The 25,124-nt window shown below is 46.6% G+C and overlaps 1 protein-coding gene across 2 annotated transcripts in view; it reads left to right on the forward strand.

Moving 5' to 3' along the window:
• Window positions 1–25,124, forward strand: part of LSAMP (limbic system associated membrane protein) — a 1,076,006-nt gene that overhangs the window by 991,433 nt on the left and 59,449 nt on the right. For both annotated transcript variants that reach the window (XM_073668587.1, XM_073668588.1), the window contains exons 5-6: window positions 17,246–17,366; window positions 18,066–18,214. In XM_073668587.1, coding sequence (XP_073524688.1) covers window positions 17,246–17,366; window positions 18,066–18,214 — 270 coding nt within the window. The remainder of the gene's footprint in view (window positions 1–17,245; window positions 17,367–18,065; window positions 18,215–25,124) is intronic.

Below are 25,124 nucleotides of genomic sequence, written 5' to 3' on the forward strand. Positions count from 1 at the left end.
AATACTGGAGGTAACTCAGGATCAGTAATGTAATGTATGTACACAGTGACTGCTCCAGCAGAATAGTGAGTGCAGCTCTGGGGTATAATACAGGAGGTAACTCAGGATCAGTAATGTAATGTATGTACACAGTGACTGCACCAGCAGAATAGTAAGTGCAGCTCTGGAGTATTATATAGGATCACATTGATCAATGATGTACCAGAAGCAAAACTCTAGTCATCAGTTAACCCTTCTAACAAAAAGGGGTTGATTTGAATAAAGAAGGCCTCTAATTTATTTCCATTTATCCTTTTCATGAACACGAGGAGTCTTCCTCACCCATTAGCTTTATAACTTGATACGTTTTATTATTATCTTCAGTTTCTTGTTTTCTGCTCCTCAGTAATTATCTATATTTTTCTCTATAACTCTAAATGCAGAGACGATCATTACTAATAGACTTTGCGTCTGAGGTCAGGTAGCGTATCTAAAGGCCTCCTATTTGTGTATGTCACAGAAGGTTTCCATTTTCCCAGCTAATATGTAACACGAGCTCGAGGTGAAGTTGCCTAATTGGCTCCAAGAGTTAGTGACAAATTTTCTCCGGGGAAGGTAAATTTGATTATATCCATCTGTAGCTTTTCAAGACACAAGACGCATCGTCTACAAGAACAAAAACCGAGAAAACAAGAAGCAGAAATTAAAGTACATCAAAGGCAAAAAACGCAAAGATGCTTTATGTCCCTGAGCTACAAATAAAATCATTGTACATAAGAGCAGTGGATCTGTCCATACCCTGGAACACATCATACCGAGACATCACTGTACATGAGGATACATCATACCGAGACATCACTGTACATGAGGATACATCATACCGAGACATCACTGTACATGGGGATACATCATACCGAGACATCACTGTACATGAGGATACATCATACCGAGACATCACTGTACATGAGGATACATCATACCGAGACATCACTGTACATGAGGATACATCATACCGAGACATCACTGTACATGAGGATACATCATACCGAGACATCACTGTACATGGGGATACATCATACCGAGACATCACTGTACATGGGGATACATCATACTTAGACATCACTGTACATGAGGATACATCATACCGAGACATCACTGCACATGGGGATACATCATACCGAGACATCACTGTACATGAGGATACATCATACCGAGACATCACTGTACATGGGGATACATCATACCGAGACATCACTGTACATGAGGATACATCATACCGAGACATCACTGCACATGGGGATACATCATACCGAGACATCACTGTACATGGGGATACATCATACTGAGACATCACTGTACATGAGGATATGACGCGCCCCTGGGCCTGTGTCGCGCTGCGTTGCGCACGCGGGAGCTTACCCGGAGCCGGATCTGTTGAGGGTTGTAGTCTCGTGGCGGTGACCCGGTCCGTGCCCAGGGAGTCAAACTGAGCGGCGATGTAGATGTTGGACGACTACGCCACCCGTTGAGTACAGCTAAGGAGCTGCTGCTGCAGGGCAGACCGCTGAGGCCGGTGGTAGGATTGTGCAGCGTGATAGTATAACCCCCAACGGGAGGGGTATGGCCTCAGGGCAGCCGACGTGGATGATGGGGGTAGCGGGAACCACTCGGAGACGGTACGGTGTAGTTCAGGGTCTTTACTGGTGACAAAGATAGACCCTCCCGCAGTACTGGCTAGCGATTGGGGCCTGGTCAGTCCTTGAGCAGATGGGATCTCCCCTGGCCAGGCGGAGTTGTAGGCCTCCCAAACTAACTGTACTCTTCTGGCTACCTTGCTAGAGGCGGGTATAAGTAGCCCACGTCCCTGAGTGTACCGTGTGGTGCTCACCCGTATGGCCGGTGACTCGGGGCCTTCTAGTAGCTTCCGCTGCGCGACGGCGGTGCTGGTCCCATGCGTGTGACCGTGCCTTCGGGTTTCTTGGCCAGAGGACCTGGAATCCCCTGCCTGACGGATTCTGCTGCTGGGTAGGAGTTAGTCCCCACAGCCTCGGACTCCGGGTCCGGTAAGAAATCTTCTCAGTCAGGGCGAGCTCTGCAGCTGCCAGCCCCTGACTCCTTGTAACACTGCTCCCACAGAGCTCCTGATGTTCTGTTCCTATATTTGCTTCTTTTCTCTGTCTCTACTTCTTCTCTACTCACTAACCCTGCCTCAGCCCCAGGTTTATATAGGGGAAGTCCTTCCCCTCCCAGGACTGGGCAGGAGGTGTGGCATGCATAGGATTCCTGACCAAGAGACCTCCCACCTGCTCTCAGACATAACATTGCTGTTACTGTGGAAACCAGATCCCTGGGGTGCCACATTCCCCCCTAGTGAAATTTAGTACTCCGGGACTAAACATATTTTAGAAGAACATAACAAAATATAACAATAACAATACAATAAAGAAACACATAAAGGTGGTCACGGCATGTCCGTAACCGGGTGCAGTCTTTGAAGAAAGCAAGGTGTCCATTTCACCAAAACAGGGAGACGTAACCAGGTAGGGGTCTGTCCTGCCCCGAGTCCTTAACAGTCTTTAGTCCGTCCTGGGTTACGCTCCAACTATGTACACAGGATTCCCGGTAAATCCACCAAAGACTCCTATAAACAACTAGAAACACATAATTATACACAAGCAACAAGAAAAACAGGTAACCACAAATAAAACAATTTATACACTTCAAATCCTCCAACGTGCGGGTAACTGGCCTCTAGTGGCCCTAGTGGACCTACGGAGCTGACTGTCTGGCCCTGAACTACAGGGTGTAGGAGCTGTTAAGGGTAAACTGGGCAGCGGTCTACGGGCCCTTTGGCTCACTAGGGATATGGCAGGCTCACTGCAAGCAGAGGGTTGATCCTCCGGGTCTGCTGGTGTGGGGTCTTCTGCCTCCTGGACCGGCTGTTCTTCCAGCTCTACCTGTTGCTCCGTAGGTGCTTGGGATGCTGGTTGGAGGAAGGTGAGTACGGGTACCACAACTGCACCATTGACTTGAGTCCAAGACCGAGGGAAGTCTCCGAGCACAGTACTAACCATATCTTCCCTTTCCTCTACGGGTCGATGGTCTTCTTGTTCCTCTTCAGGGTTCCGTAGCTGTTCAGGACACTTCTTCAGGTGATCCCGGGATACAATGGCTGTGGTCTCCCCTCCGTCTTTACTGATGGTACAGACCTTCGGGTTCTCGTGGCTTGAGGGCAGTACGGTGTACGGGTCCTTCTCCCACTGGTCGTCCAACTTGTGGAGCCGTCTTTTCCTCTTCAAGACCTGCTCTCCGGGCACCAGGGGAACAGCGGGAGCATACTGGTTGTAAGTTTTCTCTTGTCTCTCCCTAGCCTGACAGAGACTTCGCTCCACGCTCTCCTGTACTTTCAGGTACTGCTGCTGCTTCTCTGTGTCCCAGTCTGCTTCTGGTGAAGTGTCCTCGGGTGTCAGGACTCCCATTTCCAGGTCAACAGGTAACTTACCAGGTCTCGCCCTCATTAGGTAAGCCGGGGTACAGTTGGTGGAACCTACCGGGATGTGGTTGTATAGGTTCACCAGATCGGGCAGCTTCTCAGGCCACAGACTGCGTTCTTCCAGGGGCAACGTTTTCAGAAGATCCATTACCACCTGGTTCATTTTCTCACAAAGTCCATTAGTTTGCGGATGATAGGGTGTCGTCCTTATCTTCCGGCAGCCATACAGATTGCAGAATTCCTGGAAGACCTCCGCTTCAAAGGCAGGTCCCTGGTCCGTCAGCACTTGGTCCGGGTACCCGTGTGGACGGCAGAAGTGCTGCTGGAAGGCTCTAGCTGCTGTTTGAGCCGTTAAGTCCTTGACGGGGACGACAATCAAGAATCGGGAGTAATGATCCACGATGGTTAACGCGTAGACGTAGCCACTTCTGCTTGGGGTCAGTTTTACATGATCCAAGGCTACCAGTTCCAACGGCTGCCGGGTGACGATGGACTGCAGGGGAGTCTTCTGGCTGGCACGGTCCTTCCTCCTCAGGTTGCACGGGCCACAGTCTCTGCACCACCTCTCGATGGTTCCCCTCATGCCTACCCAATGGAACCGCCCGCGCAGCAGGAACTCCAGCTTCTTCCATCCGAAATGCCCAGCTCCATCGTGGTATGCCTCCATCACCATGGCTGCGTCTCGTCGTGGCACCACTACTTGCCAGATTAGTTCATGCGTCCGGGAGTTAACCATCCTGCGGCACAACTTCCCCTTGTAAAGGAACAGTCTACTCTTTTCTGCCCACAGTTGCTTGGCTTCCTCCGGAGCGTCTGGGTCAAGGCGAGCCTCTGGCTGAGTCAGCATCTCCTTCACCAGCCGGACAGCAGGGTCACTGTCTTGCGTTTCCGCCCAGTTGTAGTGAGGTAAGGGGTTAAGCGTAGCGCCTTGCTTACTCCTTACCCGATGGGAATACTGGATAGTCCCATGACGGTGAAACGCGGGGAGTTCGACTTCTTCCAGTCCCTCTGGATCTTCTCCTACGTCCGGTAGGTTTGGCATCCTGGACAGGGCGTCCGCGTTGGTATTGGAGCGTCCTGCCCGGTATTTGATGGTGAACTCGTAGTTGGACAGGCGGGCCATCCATCTCTGCTCTAGGGCACCGAGTCTTGCCGTGTCCAGGTGTGTCAACGGGTTGTTATCCGTGTACACGACGAACCGGGAAGAAGCGAGGTAGTGCTTAAAGCGTTCGGTGACTGCCCACACCACTGCCAGGAACTCTAGCTTAAATGAGCTGTAATTCTCAGGGTTTCTTTCGGTGGGTCGCAGTTTTCGGCTGGCATAAGCGATTACTCGCTCTTTCCCCTGCTGGATCTGGGACAGCACGGCTCCTAGCCCGATGTTACTTGCGTTGGTGTAGAGGATAAAGGGCTGGCTGTAATCCGGGTACGCCAGGATTTCATCCCCCGTGAGGGCCATCTTCAGCTGGCGGAAGGACTCTTCTTCCAACTTCTCCCATCTGAAGGGCGGCTTCTGGTTCTTGGCCTTCCGGGACTGGCCTATCAGGAGGTCCTGCATAGGAGCTGCCTTTTTGGTGAAACCGGGGATGAATCTGCGGTAATAGCCTACCAACCCGAGGAACTGCCGCACTTCCTTTACACTGGAGGGACTTGGCCATTCCTTAATTGCGGTGATCTTATCAGGGTCGGGAGCCACTCCGTCAGCGCTCACCACGTGTCCCAGGTACTGCACCTTTGGTTTCAGGAGGTGACACTTGGAGGGTTTCACCTTTAGGCCGTAGCTTGCCAGAGCTTCGAACACTCCCGCCAGGTGTTTCAGGTGGTCCTCATAAGTCTTAGAATATACGATGACATCGTCCAGGTACAACAGGACCGTCTCGAAGTTTCTGTGGCCCAGACAGCACTCCATTAATCGTTGGAAGGTTCCTGGTGCGTTGCAGAGTCCGAACGGCATGCAGGTAAACTCGCTAAGTCCCATCGGGGTGGTGAATGCGGTCTTCTCCCGGTCCGCCTCTGCTACAGGAACCTGCCAGTACCCACTAGTGAGATCCAAGGTAGAGAAGAAGTTAGCAGATCTTAAAGCAGCCAAAGACTCCTCTATCCTTGGTAAGGGGTACGCATCCTTGTGTGTGATACGGTTGATTTTCCGGTAATCTACACACATCCTCATGGTGTTGTCTTTCTTTTTGACTAAGACTAGTGGAGCTGCCCAGGGGCTACAGCTATCCCTGATCACCCCAGCCTCCTTCATGTCTCTAAGCATCCCCTTGGCGTGTTGGTAGTGTGCAGGGGGTACGGGTCGATACCTCTCTTTTATGGGAGGATGGTCTCCCGTGGGGATGTGGTGTTCTACCCCCTTGACTCGCCCGAAGTCTAACGGGTGTTTACTAAACACTCTCTCATACTCTTGAACCACCCGATAGACTCCCTGTTTCTGGTGTGAGGGAGTGGAGTCAGTACCCAAATGCAGTTGCTGACACCAGTCCTTCATTTGTTGCTTAGAGCCGTTACCTTCCTCTGGATGAGATGGAGGCAATGGTTCCACGGACTGTACAGAATTTTGGTTGATGGTATACAATTTGGCTAGCGTAGCATACCGGGGCAGGTACACTTCCCTCTTCCCGATATTTATTATGCGAACGGGCACCCTCCCATGGCATACATCAACCACCCCCCGTGCTGTCAAGATGGTGGGCCTACTGTCTGAGTAAACTGGTTCTACCATTGCCTGGTAATCTCTACCTCTCAGACCAATAGCTGCCCGGCACCAAATCATCATTTCACTTTTTGGGGGCATGGCAATAGGGAAAGGGTCACACATTCTCACGCTACCAATCTCACCGCCGGAGAGTTCCACCTGTTGCCGTCGCATCAGTGCCCGGATCTCTTTTTGGAGCACTCGCTGCTCGCCGAAGCTGGCGTTCTTGGCAACCTGCTGTAAAAGGAAAATCACCTCTGCAAGACAATTTTCAATTACATTAGTTCCTAGAGTTATCTTTGGGTGACTCTCGTGTTTGTCAATGTCTACAATGATCAGTCCCTGTGCTGCCAGTTCAACTCTACCAATTTTAATGGTCACCTCTTTAAATCCGATCTGTGGCACGGGCTGACCATTGCTGGCGATGATACTCAAGTCGTCGTCAGGGTAGCGGGTAATATCCGAGTCATTCCAGTACTGCTTGAAGAGCACGTACGGGATGGTGGTGACCTGTGACCCGGTGTCCAGTAGGGCACTCATAGGAATGCCATCCAGTACCACAGGCAAGACTGGACGTCCTCCCACATATTTGTCGCGCCAGTTCGATGGGCCTGATGATCTTTTTCCTAGGGGTTGGCCCTCTACCCTAGGTTATGCCAGTTTAAAGGACAGTACCTTGCCATATGTCCGGGTTGATTACAGCGGCGGCAGAGGGGTCGTCCGTCCTCGTTGTATCGGTCGCTGGGTCTTCCTCTGGCCGGTGGGGTCCTCCTTGGTCGACGCCACGGGATGTCCTCCGGTCCGGATGCCAGCTGGATCTTCCCTGGAGTAGAAACCTGTAAAGACTGCACAGTTCGGGTTAGCGCAGCAACGCTTTTAGCTAGCTCTTGGACCTGATGGTGCAGGTCTGGAGCCGGGTCATTGCTCAAAGCCTGCGCATCAGCTCCCACAGGCCCTGCCGACAAGGGCGCCGCCTCCTGGTGGTAAGTAGTAGTGGGGCGTCTGTGGGTCACGCCACCTGGAGCCGGTTCTCGGAGCACCCGGATGGCTCTGTCCTTGAACTGTGCAAATCCCAGATGAGGGTCCTGTAAGGCCATTGCCCGCAACTGGGTTCGGTGGGCATTGCAATATAAACCCTCTATAAATTGTTCAGTCAACAGCCTGTCCTCGTCTCCCACGCCGTCAGGGTCGGTCTGCTTAATGGCTCTCAGGGCCTCTTGTAGGTTCAGGGCATAGTCCCTTATACTCTCATGTGCCCGCTGTTTGCACCCGTAGAATCTAAGCTTGATCTCGGCTGAGGTGCGGGTATCAAAGGTGTCCCTCAGCCGGGTTAGTATCCCTGCGACAGTCCTCCCCCCAGGTGGCCAGGACTTTACCTCCCTTCGGGCTGCCCCAGTTAATTGGGCCACCAGGATGCTCACTTTTTGCTCTTCTGTGAGGGGGTACACCTGGAAGAGGCTATCCAGCTTTTCTCTAAAGTCATGCAGGGTATGTGACTCCCCTGAGTACTGGGGTAGCCAGGCCGCTCCCGGGATATAGGGCATGGTGAAAGGCATGACTGCAGCAGCGATGGCGCTGGCGGGGGTTGAGGCAGTGAAGCTCTCCTCCGTATCCGACATCCTCCTCCCCCCTAGTGGACCGTGGCCTACCTTGCGATGATCCTCTTCCGTAGGCCGCGGCTCCGCAGTAGATCGTCAGGGTTGAGGACCTTCCGTCGCGCTCCTGTGACGTCGGCGTCTGCTGGGCTCCTTCCAGGACCTTACGCGACGTCCGGACGTGAGGTGGGGCTTCAGTTCTCGCGCGCTTTCGGAGTCCACGCCCCTCTTCTTCCCGCGCGACGTCTTCAAGATGGCGTCCAACGGCGGGAAAACTCCACGGAAGGCGGGAAGAAGGCTGAAGATGGCGCCGGATGGCGGGAATCTTCACCACAGGTAAGTTTGAACAGTCTCTTTCAGGCACGCAGTACCCGGTGGTTGCGGGCACGAAATCCTGCCGACTACGCCAAAAGTTGACGCGCCCCTGGGCCTGTGTCGCGCTGCGTTGCGCACGCGGGAGCTTACCCGGAGCCGGATCTGTTGAGGGTTGTAGTCTCGTGGCGGTGACCCGGTCCGTGCCCAGGGAGTCAAACTGAGCGGCGATGTAGATGTTGGACGACTACACCACCCGTTGAGTACAGCTAAGGAGCTGCTGCTGCAGGGCAGACCGCTGAGGCCGGTGGTAGGATTGTGCAGCGTGATAGTATAACCCCCAACGGGAGGGGTATGGCCTCAGGGCAGCCGACGTGGATGATGGGGGTAGCAGGAACCACTCGGAGACGGTACGGTGTAGTTCAGGGTCTTTACTGGTGATAGACCCTCCCGGAGTACTGGCTAGCGATTGGGGCCTGGTCAGTCCTTGAGCAGATGGGATCTCCCCTGGCCAGGCGGAGTTGTAGGCCTCCCAAACTGACTGTACTCTTCTGGCTACCTTGCTAGAGGCGGGTATAAGTAGCCCACGTCCCTGAGTGTACCGTGTGGTGCTCACCCGTATGGCCGGTGACTCGGGGCCTTCTAGTAGCTTCCGCTGCGCGACGGCGGTGCTGGTCCCATGCGTGTGACCGTGCCTTCGGGTTTCTTGGCCAGAGGACCTGGAATCCCCTGCCTGACGGATTCTGCTGCTGGGTAGGAGTTAGTCCCCACAGCCTCGGACTCCGGGTCCGGTAAGAAATCTTCTCAGTCAGGGCGAGCTCTGCAGCGGCCAGCCCCTGACTCCTTGTAACACTGCTCCCACAGAGCTCCTGTTGTTTCTTCCTATGCTGCTTCTTTTCTCTGTCTCTACTTCTTCTCTACTCACTAACCCTGCCTCAGCCCTAGGTTTATATAGGGGAAGTTCTTCCCCTCCCAGGACTGGGCAGGAGGTGTGGCATGCATAGGATTCCTGACCAAGAGACCTCCCACCTGCTCTCAGACATAACATTGCTGTTACTGTGGAAACCAGATCCCTGGGGTGCCACAGATACATCATACCGAGACATCACTGTACATGGGGATACATCATACCGAGACATCACTGTACATGGGGATACATCATACCGAGACATCACTGTACATGGGGATACATCATACCGAGACATCACTGTACATGAGGATACATCATACCGAGACATCACTGTACATGGGGATACATCATACCGAGACATCACTGTACATGAGGATACATCATACCGAGACATCACTGTACATGGGATACATCAAACCGAGACATCACTGTACATGGGAATACATCATACCGAGACATCACTGTACATGAGGATACATCATACCGAGGCATCACTGTACATGAGGATACATCATACCGAGACATCACTGTACATGAGGATACATCATACCGAAACATCACTGTACATGAGGATACATCATACCGAGACATCACTGTACACGAGGATACATCATACCGAGACATCACTGTACATGAGGATACATCATACCGAGACATCACTGTACATGGGGATACATCATACCGAGACATCACTGTACATGGGGATACATCATACCGAGACATCACTGTACATGAGGATACATCATACCGAGACATCACTGTACATGAGGATAAATCATACCGAGACATCACTGTACATGAGGATACATCATACCGAGACATCACTGTACATGAGGACACATCATACCGAGACATCACTGTACATGAGGACACATCATACCGAGACATCACTGTACATGGGGATACATCATACCGAGACATCACTGTACATGAGGATACATCATACCGAGATATCACTGTACATGAGGATACATCATACCGAGACATCACTGTACATGAGGATACATCATACCGAGACATCACTGTACATGGGATACATCATACCGAGACATCACTGTACATGGGATACATCATACCGAGACATCACTGTACATGAGGATACATCATACCGAGACATCACTGTACATGGGATACATCATACCGGGACATCACTGTACATGAGGATACATCATACCGAGACATCACTGTACATGAGGATACATCATACCGAGACATCACTGTACATGGGATACATCATACCGAGACATCACTGTACATGGGATACATCATACCGAGACATCACTGTACATGAGGATACATCATACCGAGACATCACTGTACATGAGGATACATCATACCGAGACATCACTGTACATGGGGATACATCATACCGAGACATCACTGTACATGAGGATACATCATACCGAGACATCACTGTACATGGGGATACATCATACCGAGACATCACTGTACATGAGGATACATCATAACGAGACATCACTGTTCATGATGATACATCATACCGAGACATCACTGTACATGAGGATACATCATACCGAGACATCACTGTTCATGATGATACATCATACCGAGACATCACTGTACATGAGGATACATCATACCGAGACATCACTGTACATGAGGATACATCATACCGGGACATCACTGTACATGGGGATACATCATACCGAGACATCACTGTACATGAGGATACATCATACCGAGACATCACTGTACATGGGGATACATCATACCGAGACATCACTGTACATGAGGATACATCATACCGAGACATCACTGTACATGAGGATACATTATACCGAGACATCACTGTACATGATGATACATCATACCGAGACATCACTGTACATGATGATACATCATACCGAGACATCACTGTACATGGGGATACATCATACCGAGACATCACTGTACATGAGGATACATCATACCGAGACATCACTGTTCATGATGATACATCATACCGAGACATCACTGTACATGAGGATACATCATACCGAGACATCACTGTACATGAGGATACATCATACCGAGACATCACTGTACATGAGGATACATCATACCGGGACATCACTGTACATGGGGATACATCATACCGAGACATCACTGTACATGAGGATACATCATACCGAGACATCACTGTACATGGGATACATCATACCGAGACATCCCTGTACATGGAGATACATCATACCGAGACATCACTGTACATGAGGATACATCATACCGAGACATCACTGTACATGAGGATACATCATACCGAGACATCACTGTACATGAGGACACATCATACCGAGACATCACTGTACATGGGGATACATCATACCGAGACATCACTGTACATGAGGATACATCATACCGAGACATCACTGTACATGAGGATACATCATACCGAGACATCACTGTACATGGGATACATCATACCGGGACATCACTGTACATGGGGATACATCATACCGAGACATCACTGCACATGAGGATACATCATACCGAGACATCACTGTACATGAGGATACATCATACCGAGACATCACTGTACATGAGGATACATCATACCGAGACATCACTGTACATGGGGATACATCATACCGAGACATCACTGTACATGAGGATACATCATACCGAGACATCACTGTACATGGGGATACATCATACCGAGACATCACTGTACATGAGGATACATCATACCGAGACATCACTGTACATGAGGATACATCATACCGAGACATCACTGTACATGGGGATACATCATACCGAGACATCACTGTACATGATGATACATCATACCGAGACATCACTGTACATGGGGATACATCATACCGAGACATCACTGCACATGAGGATACATCATACCGAGACATCACTGTACATGGGGATACATCATACCGAGACATCACTGTACATGAGGATACATCATACCGAGACATCACTGTACATGGGGATACATCATACCGAGACATCACTGTACATGAGGATACATCATACCGAGACATCACTGTACATGGGGATACATCATACCGAGACATCACTGTACATGAGGATACATCATACCGAGACATCACTGTACATGGGATACATCATACCGAGACATCACTGTACATGGGATACATCATACCGAGACATCACTGTACATGGGATACATCATACCGAGACATCACTGTACATGAGGATACATCATACCGAGTCATCACTGTACATGGGGATACATCATACCGAGACATCACTATACATGAGGATACATCATACCGAGACATCACTGTACATGGGGATACATCATACCGAGACATCACTGTACATGAGGATACATCATACCGAGACATCACTGTACATGAGGATACATCATACCGAGACATCACTGTACATGGGGATACATCATACCGAGACATCACTGTACATGAGGATACATCATACCGAGACATCACTGTACATGGGGATACATCATACCGAGACATCACTGTACATGATGATACATCATACCGAGACATCACTGTACATGATGATACATCATACCGAGACATCACTGTACATGAGGATACATCATACCGAGACATCACTGTACATGAGGATACATCATACCGAGACATCACTGTACATGGAGATACATCATACCGAGACATCACTGTACATGAGGATACATCATACCGAGACATCACTATACATGAGGATACATCATACCGAGACATCACTGTACATGATGATACATCATACCGAGACATCACTGTACATGAGGATACATCATACCGAGACATCACTGTACATGAGGATACATCATACCGAGACATCACTGTACATGAGGACACATCATACCGAGACATCACTGTACATGATGATACATCATACCGAGACATCACTGTACATGAGGATACATCATACCAAGACATCACTGTACATGGGGATACATCATACCGAGACATCACTGTACATAAGGATACATCATACCGAGACATCACTGTACATGAGGATACATCATACCGAGACATCACTGTACATGGGGACACATCATACCGAGACATCACTGTACATGAGGATACATCATACCGAGACATCACTGTACATGAGGATACATCATACCGAGACATCACTGTACATGGGGATACATCATACCGAGACATCACTGTACAGGGGGATACATCATACCGAGACATCACTGCACATGAGGATACATCATACCGAGACATCACTGTACATGGGGATACATCATACTGAGACATCACTGTACATGGGGATACATCATAGCGAGACATCACTGTACATGGAGATACATCATACCGAGACATCACTGCACATGGGGATACATCATACCGAGACATCACTGCACATGAGGATACATCATACCGAGACATCACTGTACATGAGGATACATCATACCGAGACATCACTGTACATGAGTATACATCATACCAAGACATCACTCTACATGGGGATACATCATACCGAGACATCACTGTACATGAGGATACATCATACCGAGACATCACTGTACATGAGGATACATCATACCGAGACATCACTGTACATGAGGATACATCATACCGAGACATCACTGTACATGAGGATACATCATACCGAGACATGTCTGTACATGGAGATACATCATACCGAGACATCACTGTACATGGAGATACATCATACCGAGACATCACTGTACATGGGGATACATCATACCGAGACATCCCTGTACATGAGGACACATCATACCGAGACATCACTGTACATGAGGATACATCATACCGAGACATCACTGTATATGAGGATACATCATACCGAGACATCACTGTACATGACGATACGTCATACCGAGACATCACTGTACATGGAGATACATCATACCGAGACATCACTGTACATGAGGATACATCATACCGAGACATCACTGTACATGGGGATACATCATACCGAGACATCACTGTACATGGGGATACATCATACCGAGACATCACTGTACATGAGGATACATCATACCGAGACATCACTGTACATGGGGATACATCATACCGAGACATCACTGTACATGAGGATACATCATACCGAGACATCCCTGTACATGGGGATACATCATACCGAGACATCACTGTACATGGGGATACATCATACCGAGACATCACTGTACATGAGGATACATCATACCGAGACATCACTGTACATGACGATACATCATACCGAGACATCACTGTACATGATGATACATCATACCGAGACATCACTGTACATGAGGATACATCATACCAAGACATCACTGTACATGGGGATACATCATACCGAGACATCACTGTACATAAGGATACATCATACCGAGACATCACTGTACATGAGGATACATCATACCGAGACATCACTGTACATGAGGATACATCATACCGAGACATCACTGTACATGGGGATACATCATACCGAGACATCACTGTACATGGGGATACATCATACCGAGACATCCCTGTACATGGGGATACATCATACCGAGACATCACTGTACATGGGGATACATCATACCGAGACATCACTGTACATGGAGATACATCATACCGAGACATCACTGTACATGAGGATACATCATACCGAGACATCACTGTACATGGGGATACATCATACCGAGACATCACTGTACATGGGGATACATCATACCGAGACATCACTGTACATGAGGATACATCATACCGAGACATCACTGTACATGGGGATACATCATACCGAGACATCACTGTACATGAGGATACATCATACCGAGACATCCCTGTACATGGGGATACATCATACCGAGACATCACTGTACATGGGGATACATCATACCGAGACATCACTGTACATGAGGATACATCATACCGAGACATCACTGTACATGACGATACATCATACCGAGACATCACTGTACATGGAGATACATCATACCGAGACATCCCTGTACATGGGGATACATCATACCGAGACATCCCTGTACATGGGGATACATCATACCGAGACATCACTGTACATGGGGATACATCATACCTAGACATCACTGTACATGAGTATACATCATACCGAGACATCACTCTACATGGGGATACATCATACCGAGACATCACTGTACATGAGGATACATCATACCGAGACATCACTGTACACGGGGATACATCATACCGAGACATCACTGTACATGAGGATACATCATACCGAGACATCACTGTACATGAGGATACATCATACCGAGACATCACTGTACATGGGGATACGTGGACTTTCCAATGAATCTGATGCGGCAGTGACAGTAGATTCACTGCTTGTTCAGTGTCTGCATATTATTGATGAATTGCATTGTAGGAAGGGAGACTACATTGTGAACCTACAATTCAACGAACAAAAAAAAGTAATTAATCTGTTATATGGCGAATGCAAATGACACCTGAAGGACCCCGTTAAGTATAATGAGGTCTCTGCATTCAGTTATGGTGTCTTTTATTGTACTGGACACACATTACAGCACATGTATCAGCCATGATGCAGATTTCTGCAGTGATCCTGTGCTCCATCGCACGCGCGTCATGCCGTTCTTGTACCTGTCAGGATTGCCAGTCACTACAGAGATATGTCGCATCGCACAGTTGGACGGTTCCTGAAAGCCGGATAACTAATGTATTTCCCAGCTGTGCTCTGGAATAAGATGCCGAACAGTGCTGGATATTTTATAGAAAAGTTTATAACTGTGGAAAATCAAGAAATTTATTTTCCAATTTTAGACCCAGAACTTATTGGTAAAAGTGGTAAACGACCAGCGAAAGCGAGAGAATAATGCCATTATTGTCCTGGGGGTCAGTGCTGCTCATCCATTATGTATTTAGTAATCTGCGGAATGTACAAATTACAATTCTCATCATTTGTACTGAATTATTTATTCTTATATATGTTTTATTTGTACAATTATCATGCAAAAGTCATATATACATTACTTATCCCACTGGTGCAGTCACTGTGTACATACATTACATTACTGATCCTGAGTTACATCCTGTATTATACTCCAGAGCTGCACTCACTATTCTGCTGGTGTAGTCACTGTGTACATACATTACATTACTGATCCTGTACTGATCCTGAGTTACATCCTGTATTATACTCCAGAGCTGCACTCACTATTCTGCTGGTGCAGTCACTGTGTACATACATTACATTACTGATCCTGAGTTACATCCTGTATTATACTCCAGAGCTGCACTCACTATTCTGCTGGTACAGTCGCTGTGTACATACATTACATTACTGATCCTGAGTTATATCCTGTATTATACTCCAGAGCTGCACTCACTATTCTGCTGGTGCAGTCACTGTGTACATACATTACATTACTGATCCTGAGTTATATCCTGTATTATACTCCAGAGCTGCACTCACTATTCTGCTGGTGCAGTCACTGTGTACATATATTACATTACTGATCCTGAGTTACATCCTGTATTATACTCCAGAGCTGCACTCACTATTCTGCTGGTACAGTCGCTGTGTACATACATTACATTACTGATCCTGAGTTATATCCTGTTTTATACTCCAGAGCTGCACTCACTATTCTGCTGGTGCAGTCACTGTGTACATACATTACATTACTGATCCTGAGTTGTATCCTGTATTATACTCCAGAGCTGCACTCACTATTCTGCTGGTGCAGTCACTGTGTACATACATTACATTACTGATCCTGAGTTATATCCTGTATTATACTCCAGAGCTGCACTCACTATTCTGCTGGTGCATTCACTCTGTACATACATTACATTACTGATCCTGAGTTACCTCCTGTATTATACTCCAGAGCTGCACTCACTATTCTGCTGGTGCAGTCACTGTGTACATACATTACATTACTGATCCTGAGTTACATCCTGTATTATACTCCAGAGCTGCACTCACTATTCTGCTGGTGCAGTCACTGTGTACATACATTACATTACTGATCCTGAGTTACATCCTGTATTATACTCCAGAGCTGCACTCACTATTCTGCTGGTGCAGTCACTGTGTACATACATTACATTACTGATCCTGAGTTACATCCTGTATTATACTCCAGAGCTGCACTCACTTTCACATTCAGATTTCTTTAAAAGGCAAGAATTTCTTCTGAAAAGTTTATGTGTAAAAGTTGCAAATAAAAGCTATAAATTGAGCTCCTTCTTGCTTTTCTGATGATACTTTGCAGGACTTTTTCCGCTCCACCTGCACTTTTCTATGATACATAATTCTCGCTGGTATCTCCTTTGGGCTAAACAGCATTTGTTTTTTTATAGACCCTCCTATGATAACCGAGTCCAAGAGCATTGAGGCCATCACAGGCAAGCAGGCGTACCTGCGCTGCGAGGCCGCGGCAGAGCCCAAGCCGGACTTTGAGTGGTACAAGGATGACACAAGGTAAAGGCCTCCTGCTAATCATAGATCACTAGATACAAGGGGTAAATATTACACCATATGTTCCACGTTATTGTAACAATTGCACAATAATAATGTAACAGCACAATCCTGATTCCTGAAGCTGGAAAAGGAGTAACCGGGCAGCGGTGTCACCATCCGTGCCTGCAAACTGGCATCCAGATTGGCATTTTTGGCAGATTTCACATGGACAAGGATTACAAATGTCACATCATGTCACATCATTTGCTATTTCAATGTTTGTTAGTATGTTAAGAATCAGTTTTTTCTAGATTTTTTTTTAAACGTGCAGGAATTATAAAAAAACAAATACAAAACTATTATGAAATTCATTGATTGAAGTTACAAGTCGCGTGTCTGCAGATTTTGCGATTTGGCGGTAGTTGGGCAATGGCCAAACTCCCCTAGCTGTCTATGGAAACATTGCTTATGTTATCATGGTGGGGTGGTATACACAGAGAGCCCGCTGTCATTTTGTCACATGAGAGCGTACAAACAGCTGATGCCAGCCTCACCCATCACAACTACAAGTAGCCTGAAAGAAAAGGACAGGAAGTGTTGTCATAGGCACACCAGTCATGTCACTATGATCAATGCTATATCCAGACAGGAAGGGATAAAATGTTTGGCCTTTAATGGCTGACCATGAATACAATGTCACTTTAATCTATGTCTTTCCAGGATAAACAGCGCACAAGGTCTGGAGATCAAGAGTATGGGAAATCGATCCACTCTGGTGGTTGCAAATGTCACTGAGGAGCACTATGGAAACTACACCTGTGTGGCCACCAATAAGCTGGGGGTCACCAACACCAGCCTATTCCTCTACAGTGAGTATAAGAGTACATATATATATACACATACACCAGCCTATTCCTCTACAGTGAGTATAAGAGTATATATATATATACACATACACCAGCCTATTCCTCTACATTGAGTATAAGAGTATATATATATATATATATATATATATATATATATATATATATATATACACATACACCAGCCTATTCCTCTACAGTGAGTATAAGAGTACATATATATATATATATATATATATATATATATATATATATATGCACACATACACCAGCCTATTCCTCTACAGTGAGTATAAGAGTATATATATATATATATATATACATACACCAGCCTGTAGCTGTATACTGAGTATAAGAGTACACATACATATATATACAGTACCGACCAAAAGTTTGGACACACCTTCTTATTTAAAGATTTTTCTGTATTTTCATAACTATGAAAATTGTACATTCACACTGAAGGCATCAAAACTATGAATTAACACATGTGGAATTATATACTTAACAAAAAAGTGTGAAACAACTGAAAATATGTCTTATATTCTAGGTTCTTCAAAGTAGCCACCTTTTGCTTTGATGACTGCTTTGCACACTCTTGGCATTCTCTTGATGAGCTTCAAGAGGTAGTCACCGGAAATGGTCTTCCTACAATCTTGAAGGAGTTCCCAGAGATGCTTAGCACTTGTTGGCCCTTTTGCCTTCACTCTGCGGTCCAGCTCACCACAAACCATCTCGATTGGGTTCAGGTCTGGTGACTGTGGAGGCCAGGTCATCTGGCGTAGCCCCCCATCACTCTCCTTCTTGGTCAAATAGCCCTTACACAGCCTGGAGGTGTGTTTGGGGTCATTGTCCTGTTGAAAAATAAATGATGGTCCAACTAAACGCAAACCGGATGGAATAGCATGCCGCTGCAAGATGCTGTGGTAGCCATGCTGGTTCAGTATGCCTTCAATTTTGAATAAATCCCCAACAGTGTCACCAGCAAAGCACCCCCACACCATCACACCTCCTCCTCCATGCTTCATGGTGGGAACCAGGCATGTAGAGTCCATCCGTTCACCTTTTCTGCGTCGCACAAAGACACGGTGGTTGGAACCAAAGATCTCAAATTTGGACTCATCAGACCAAAGCACAGATTTCCACTGGTCTAATGTCCATTCCTTGTGTTCTTTAGCCCAAACAAGTCTCTTCTGCTTGTTGCCTGTCCTTAGCAGTGGTTTCCTAGCAGCTATTTTACCATGAAGGCCTGCTGCACAAAGTCTACTCTTAACAGTTGTTGAAGAGATGTGTCTGCTGCTAGAACTCTGTGTGGCATTGACCTGCTCTCTAATCTGAGCTGCTGTTAACCTGCGATTTCTGAGGCTGGTGACTCGGATTAACTTATCCTCAGAAGCAGAGGTGACTCTTGGTCTTCCTTTCCTGGGGCGGTCCTCATGTGAGCCAGTTTCTTTGTAGCGCTTGATGGTTTTTGCAACTGCACTTGGGGACACATTCAAAGTTTGTTCAATTTTTCAGACTGACTGACCTTCATTTCTTAAAGTAATGATGGCCACTCATTTTTCTTTACTTAGCTGCTTTTTTCTTGCCATAATAATACAAATTCTAACAGTCTATTCAGTAGGACTATCAGCTGTGTATCCACCAGACTTCTGCACAACACAACTGATGGTCCCAACCCCATTTATAAGGCAAGAAATCCCACTTATTAAACCTGACAGGGCACACCTGTGAAGTGAAAACCATTTCCGGTGACTACCTCTTGAAGCTCATCAAGAGAATGCCAAGAGTGTGCAAAGCAGTCATCAAAGCAAAAGGTGGCTACTTTGAAGAACCTAGAATATAAGACATATTTTCAGTTGTTTCACACTATTTTGTTAAGTATATAATTCCACATGTGTTAATTCATAGTTTTGATGCCTTCAGTGTGAATGTACAATTTTCAAAGTCATGAAAATACAGAAAAATCATTAAATGAGAAGGTGTGTCCAAACTTTTGGTCTGTACTGTATACAGTATACATTTACACACCAGCCTATACCTATATACTGAGTATAAAAGTGCACATATATACATATATAGCAAGTGAATTAAGTATTAAACACGTCACCAATTTTCTAAGTAAATGTATTTGTAAAGGTGCTATTGACATGAAATTCTCATCAGATGTTGGTAACAACCCATCCAATACACACAGGCCAAGAAATCACCATAGATGTCCATAAATTATGTGTAACAATAAGGAATGACAGGGAAAAAGTATTGAACACATGAAGAAAAAGAGGAGCAAAAAACCCCGGAAAGTCCTGACACCGGCTGAGATCTATCAGTAATTAGAGCGCAATCCTGACACTTAGTGACAATTAATATCAGCCGGTTCTACTGATGGTCTGTAAAAAGGTTTCTCATTACCAAGGGGCCACACAAGAAACATCTCATGATGGGTAAAACCAGTGAGCTGTCTCAAGACCTTCGCAGCCTTATTGTTGTAAAACATCCTGATGGCATTGGTTACAAGAGAATTTATAAACTACTGAAGGTTCCAGTGAGTGCTGCTGGGGCCATAATCCAGAAGTGGAAATAACATAATTTCACCATAAACAGGCCACAAGCAGGGACTCCCCAAAAGAATTCAGATAGAAAAAATTATCAGAAGAGTTGTCCAGGAGCCAATGACCACCTATGGAGAGCTACAGAAAGACCTGGAATCAGCAGGTACAATTGTTTCAAAGAAAGCTGCATGTAATGCACTCAACCTCCATGGCCTGTATGCACGCTCACCACACAACCTCCATGGCCTGTATGCACGCTCACCACACAACCTCCATGGCCTGTATGCATGCTCACCACACATCCTCCATGGCCTGTATGCACACTCACAACACAACCTCCATGACCTGTATGCACACTCACCACACAACCTCCATGGCCTGTATGCACGCTCACCACACAACCTCCATGGCCTGTATGCATGCTCACCACACAACCTCCATGGCCTGTATGCACGCTCACCACACAACCTCCATGACCTGTATGCACACTCACCACACAACCTCCATGGCCTGTATGCACGCTCACCACACAACCTCCATGGCCTGTATGCATGCTCACCACACAACCTCCATGGCCTGTATGGACGCTCACCACACAACCTCCATGGCCTGTATGCATGCTCACCACACAACCTCCATGGCCTGTATGCACGCTCACCACACAACCTCCATGGCCTGTATCCACGCTCACCACACAACCTCCATGGCCTGTATGCACGCTCACCACACAACCTCCATGGCCTGTATGCACACGCAACATGCAAGACTCCATTGCTGAACAAAAAGCATGTTCAAACTCATCTAAAGTTTGCTCAACAACATTCAGACAAGCCTGTGAAATACTGTGAGAATATAGTCTGGTCAGATGAGACCATAATTGAACTCTTTGGATGCCATAATACACACCATGTTTGGAGGCCAAAAGGCACTGCATATCACCCCAAAACACCATACCAATAGTGAATTATGTAGGTGGGAACATCATGGTATGGAGCTATTTTTCAGCATGCAGCACTGGCATAATACTTCATATAATTGATGGCAGGATGAATGGATAAATGTCTGCTGCCATCTTCCAGGATGATGAAGATGAAATGAGGGTAGACTTTTCAGCAAGACACTAATCCCAGAAACACAGCCAAGGAAACTCTCAATTGGTTTTAGAGAAAGAAAATAAAGCTGCTAGAATGACCGAGCCGATCACTGGATCTGAATCCGATAGAAAATGTATGGAAGGAACTAAAGCTCAGAGTTCATAGAAGAAGCTACGGAAGCTTCAGAATGTGACGAGTGTTTGTGTGGAAGAATGGGCCAAAATCACACCTGAGCAATGCCTGCGACTAGTTTCTCCATCCATAGGAGGCATCAATAGCAATATAGAAATAGTAAGTATATAGAAATATATTTACTTAGAAAATTGGTGATGTTTTCAGTATTTATTCCACCCGTTGTATATATACACCAGCCTGTACCTCTATAGTGAGCATAACAATACACATATTAATACATATTAATACGAATACGCAGTATTTTGTGCTGTATTATCAGAGTTTCTGATTTATTGGACGCTGGATTAATAACATTCTGTATAATGTAATTCTACTATACGATACCTAATGCGTGTAACATAGCAAGCAGTAAATACAGTTCCCTATAAATAAATGACACTCGCTCGATACATTTGGTGAATACAATTTCCGTAGAACAATAAGTTCCGCCAAGTGTGATGAATAAAATAATGCCGCTCTCCGGAGATTTAAAGATACAGTTGTTTATCGGAGTCATAAATAATGTATCTTGCGGGGTTATTAAATATGCATGATGCGGACGGCTGCACCGACGCTCCGTGACATCGGATTTTTTTTTTTTGGAAAGCCCTAAATGTTTGAGAAGCTTTTAAATGTCTCTATAACTTGTCCGATGCTTAAAAGTGCAATTGAGTTTAATGCGCTGAGTGCTTTGCAGCTTTTAATAAGTGGCAGCATGTCATTAGGTTAAGGAGGAGGAAGACGCTTCGGAGCGCCGGTCCCGGGAAGCATCTTTATGTGAAGCGGATTATGTATTAAGCGGAAGAGGAATCTTACCTAACAGTGAGCCGCGGTTCTGGGGGGAGCGTGTGCGGCTGACTATCAGGGATACAAATACTGTGGTGACAGATCATTGGTGCAGCATGTGCATCCGCAGAGACCCTAGAGGTGAGGAGGGCCACTACCATCCCCAAAACAGGTGGAATTGCGCATTATGATCAGTTATTGGACTGCAAACGGCCCATGTATTGTTCTTGCACAGGGACCCTCTTCTGTCTGTGTCCACCAGTGTCGTGGTGGTCTCATACATACAAATCTGCCAGCACAACCCGTTCACTACGACTCCAAAACCCCTATTAGACAGCTCTATCACAGCCAAGTCATAGTCTGCAGAGAACCCTGGGCACAACATGCAAAGAGACCCCCATGATCACATGGAGAATAATGCCGCCATATTACTGCTCAAATAATATCACCTAGCACCCAGGACAAGGGAAACATCTGGCACCCTCTAACCTGTGAATTGTTCGTACCCCCTAAGGCCTTTACACTTATCCAGTACTGAACCCCCAATCCCCCAAGCACATGTATTGTATTTTCAGAAAATACTGATGTAATTATAGTTTGGAATTTGACCTTCTAGATGTTTCCACTTTTTGCTGAAATTTGACAGAAAATTTAAAAAATATAACATTAGACAATGTTGTATTTTTTAGGGTTTGATTTTTTTCAACTATTTTATTTCCCTAGACCCCCTAACACTGGTCCTAGCCCTAACACTCACCCTAACCCTAGCCTTAACCCTAACAGTAGTCCTAGCCCTAACACTCACCCTAACGCTAAACCTAGCCCTAACACTCACCCAAAAACTAGCCTTAGCCCTAACAGTTATCCTAGTATTAACACTCACCCTAACCCTAACCTTAACCCTAACACTCACCCTAACCTTAACCCTAACAGTAGTCCTAGCCCTAACACTCACCCTAACGCTAACCCTAGCCCTAACACTCACCCAAAAACTAGCCTTAGCCCTAACAGTTATCCTAGCCCTAACACTCACCCTAACCCTAACCTTAGCCCTAACACTCACCCAAACACTAGCCTTAGCTCTAACAATTATCCTAGCCCTAACACTCACCGTAACCATAGCCCTAACACTCACCCAAACACTAGCCTTAGCTCTAACAATTATCCTAGCCCTAACACTCACCCAAACACTAGCCTTAGCCCTAACAGCTATCCTAGCCCTAACACTCACCCTAACCCTAACCTTAGCCCTAACACTCACCCAAGCACTAGCCTTAGCCCTGAGGCTGCGTGCCCACTATGCATTTTTCAAGCATTTTTGCAGCGGAATTTCCGCAGCAAAAACGCTTAAAAAATGCTTGGTAATCCGTGCCCCATGGTCCCCAATGATAATCCGCATGTGCTGTTACATGCTGCGGAAATTTCCGCTGCGGATTATCATTGCGGAAAAATACGCAGCATGTCCATTAATTTTGCGGACACGCAGCGTAATTGCCGCCATTGACTTGCATTGAATCACATAATATCCGTGTCAGCACATTTGCACACACGGATAATATGCATTTCTATGTGCGGATGGTACCCGGGTCTGGAGAAGAGGAGACTCTCCTCCAGAGCCGGATACCATAGTACCTGTAAAAAAAAGAATTTAAAATAAAAAATAAAGATTATACTCACCTTCCGATGGCTTCTGGTCTCCTCAGCGAAGCGTCCGGTCTCTTGTACGGCTTGCGGTGGTGTGAGGACCTGCCATGATGTAATTTAGTCATGTGACAGGTCATGTGACCGCTGACGTCGGCGGGCGCGTGACCTGTCACATGACTCAATGACGTCATCGCAGGTCCTTTCACATCACCACGACCCATACAACAGACCAAACGGAGCGGAGAAAACACCGGGGGCCATCGGAAAGTAAGTATAATCTTTATTTTTTATTTTTTACCGTTCTTATTCTTTTCTCTTATTACTTGGTCACACGATATATGCCTGTTGCTGGTTGCCGGTTGCATGGATTTATATAGTGTGACCAAGCTGTCAAGCACTTTCCAAGTGATGCTAAAATCGCTTGTCAACCCGCATGCAGAAATGCATGCAAAGACGCTTGACAAACACTTCTACCTGGCAGGAAAAACGCATGTAAAATCCGCATGCATTTTTCCTGCCAGGGAGAAGCGGAAAAAATATGCAGCATTTCTGCATCGTGGGCACTTAGCCTAACAGTTATCCTAGCCCTAACACTCACCCAAACACTAGCCTTAACCCTAACAGTAGCCCTAGCCCTAACACTCACCCTAACCCTAACCTTAACCC

This window comes from Phyllobates terribilis, unplaced genomic scaffold (genome assembly GCF_046119375.1).
Source record: "Phyllobates terribilis strain yellow unplaced genomic scaffold, ASM4611937v1 Scaffold_2__4_contigs__length_985480577, whole genome shotgun sequence".
In the NCBI taxonomy this organism is placed as follows: Eukaryota; Metazoa; Chordata; class Amphibia; order Anura; family Dendrobatidae; genus Phyllobates; species Phyllobates terribilis.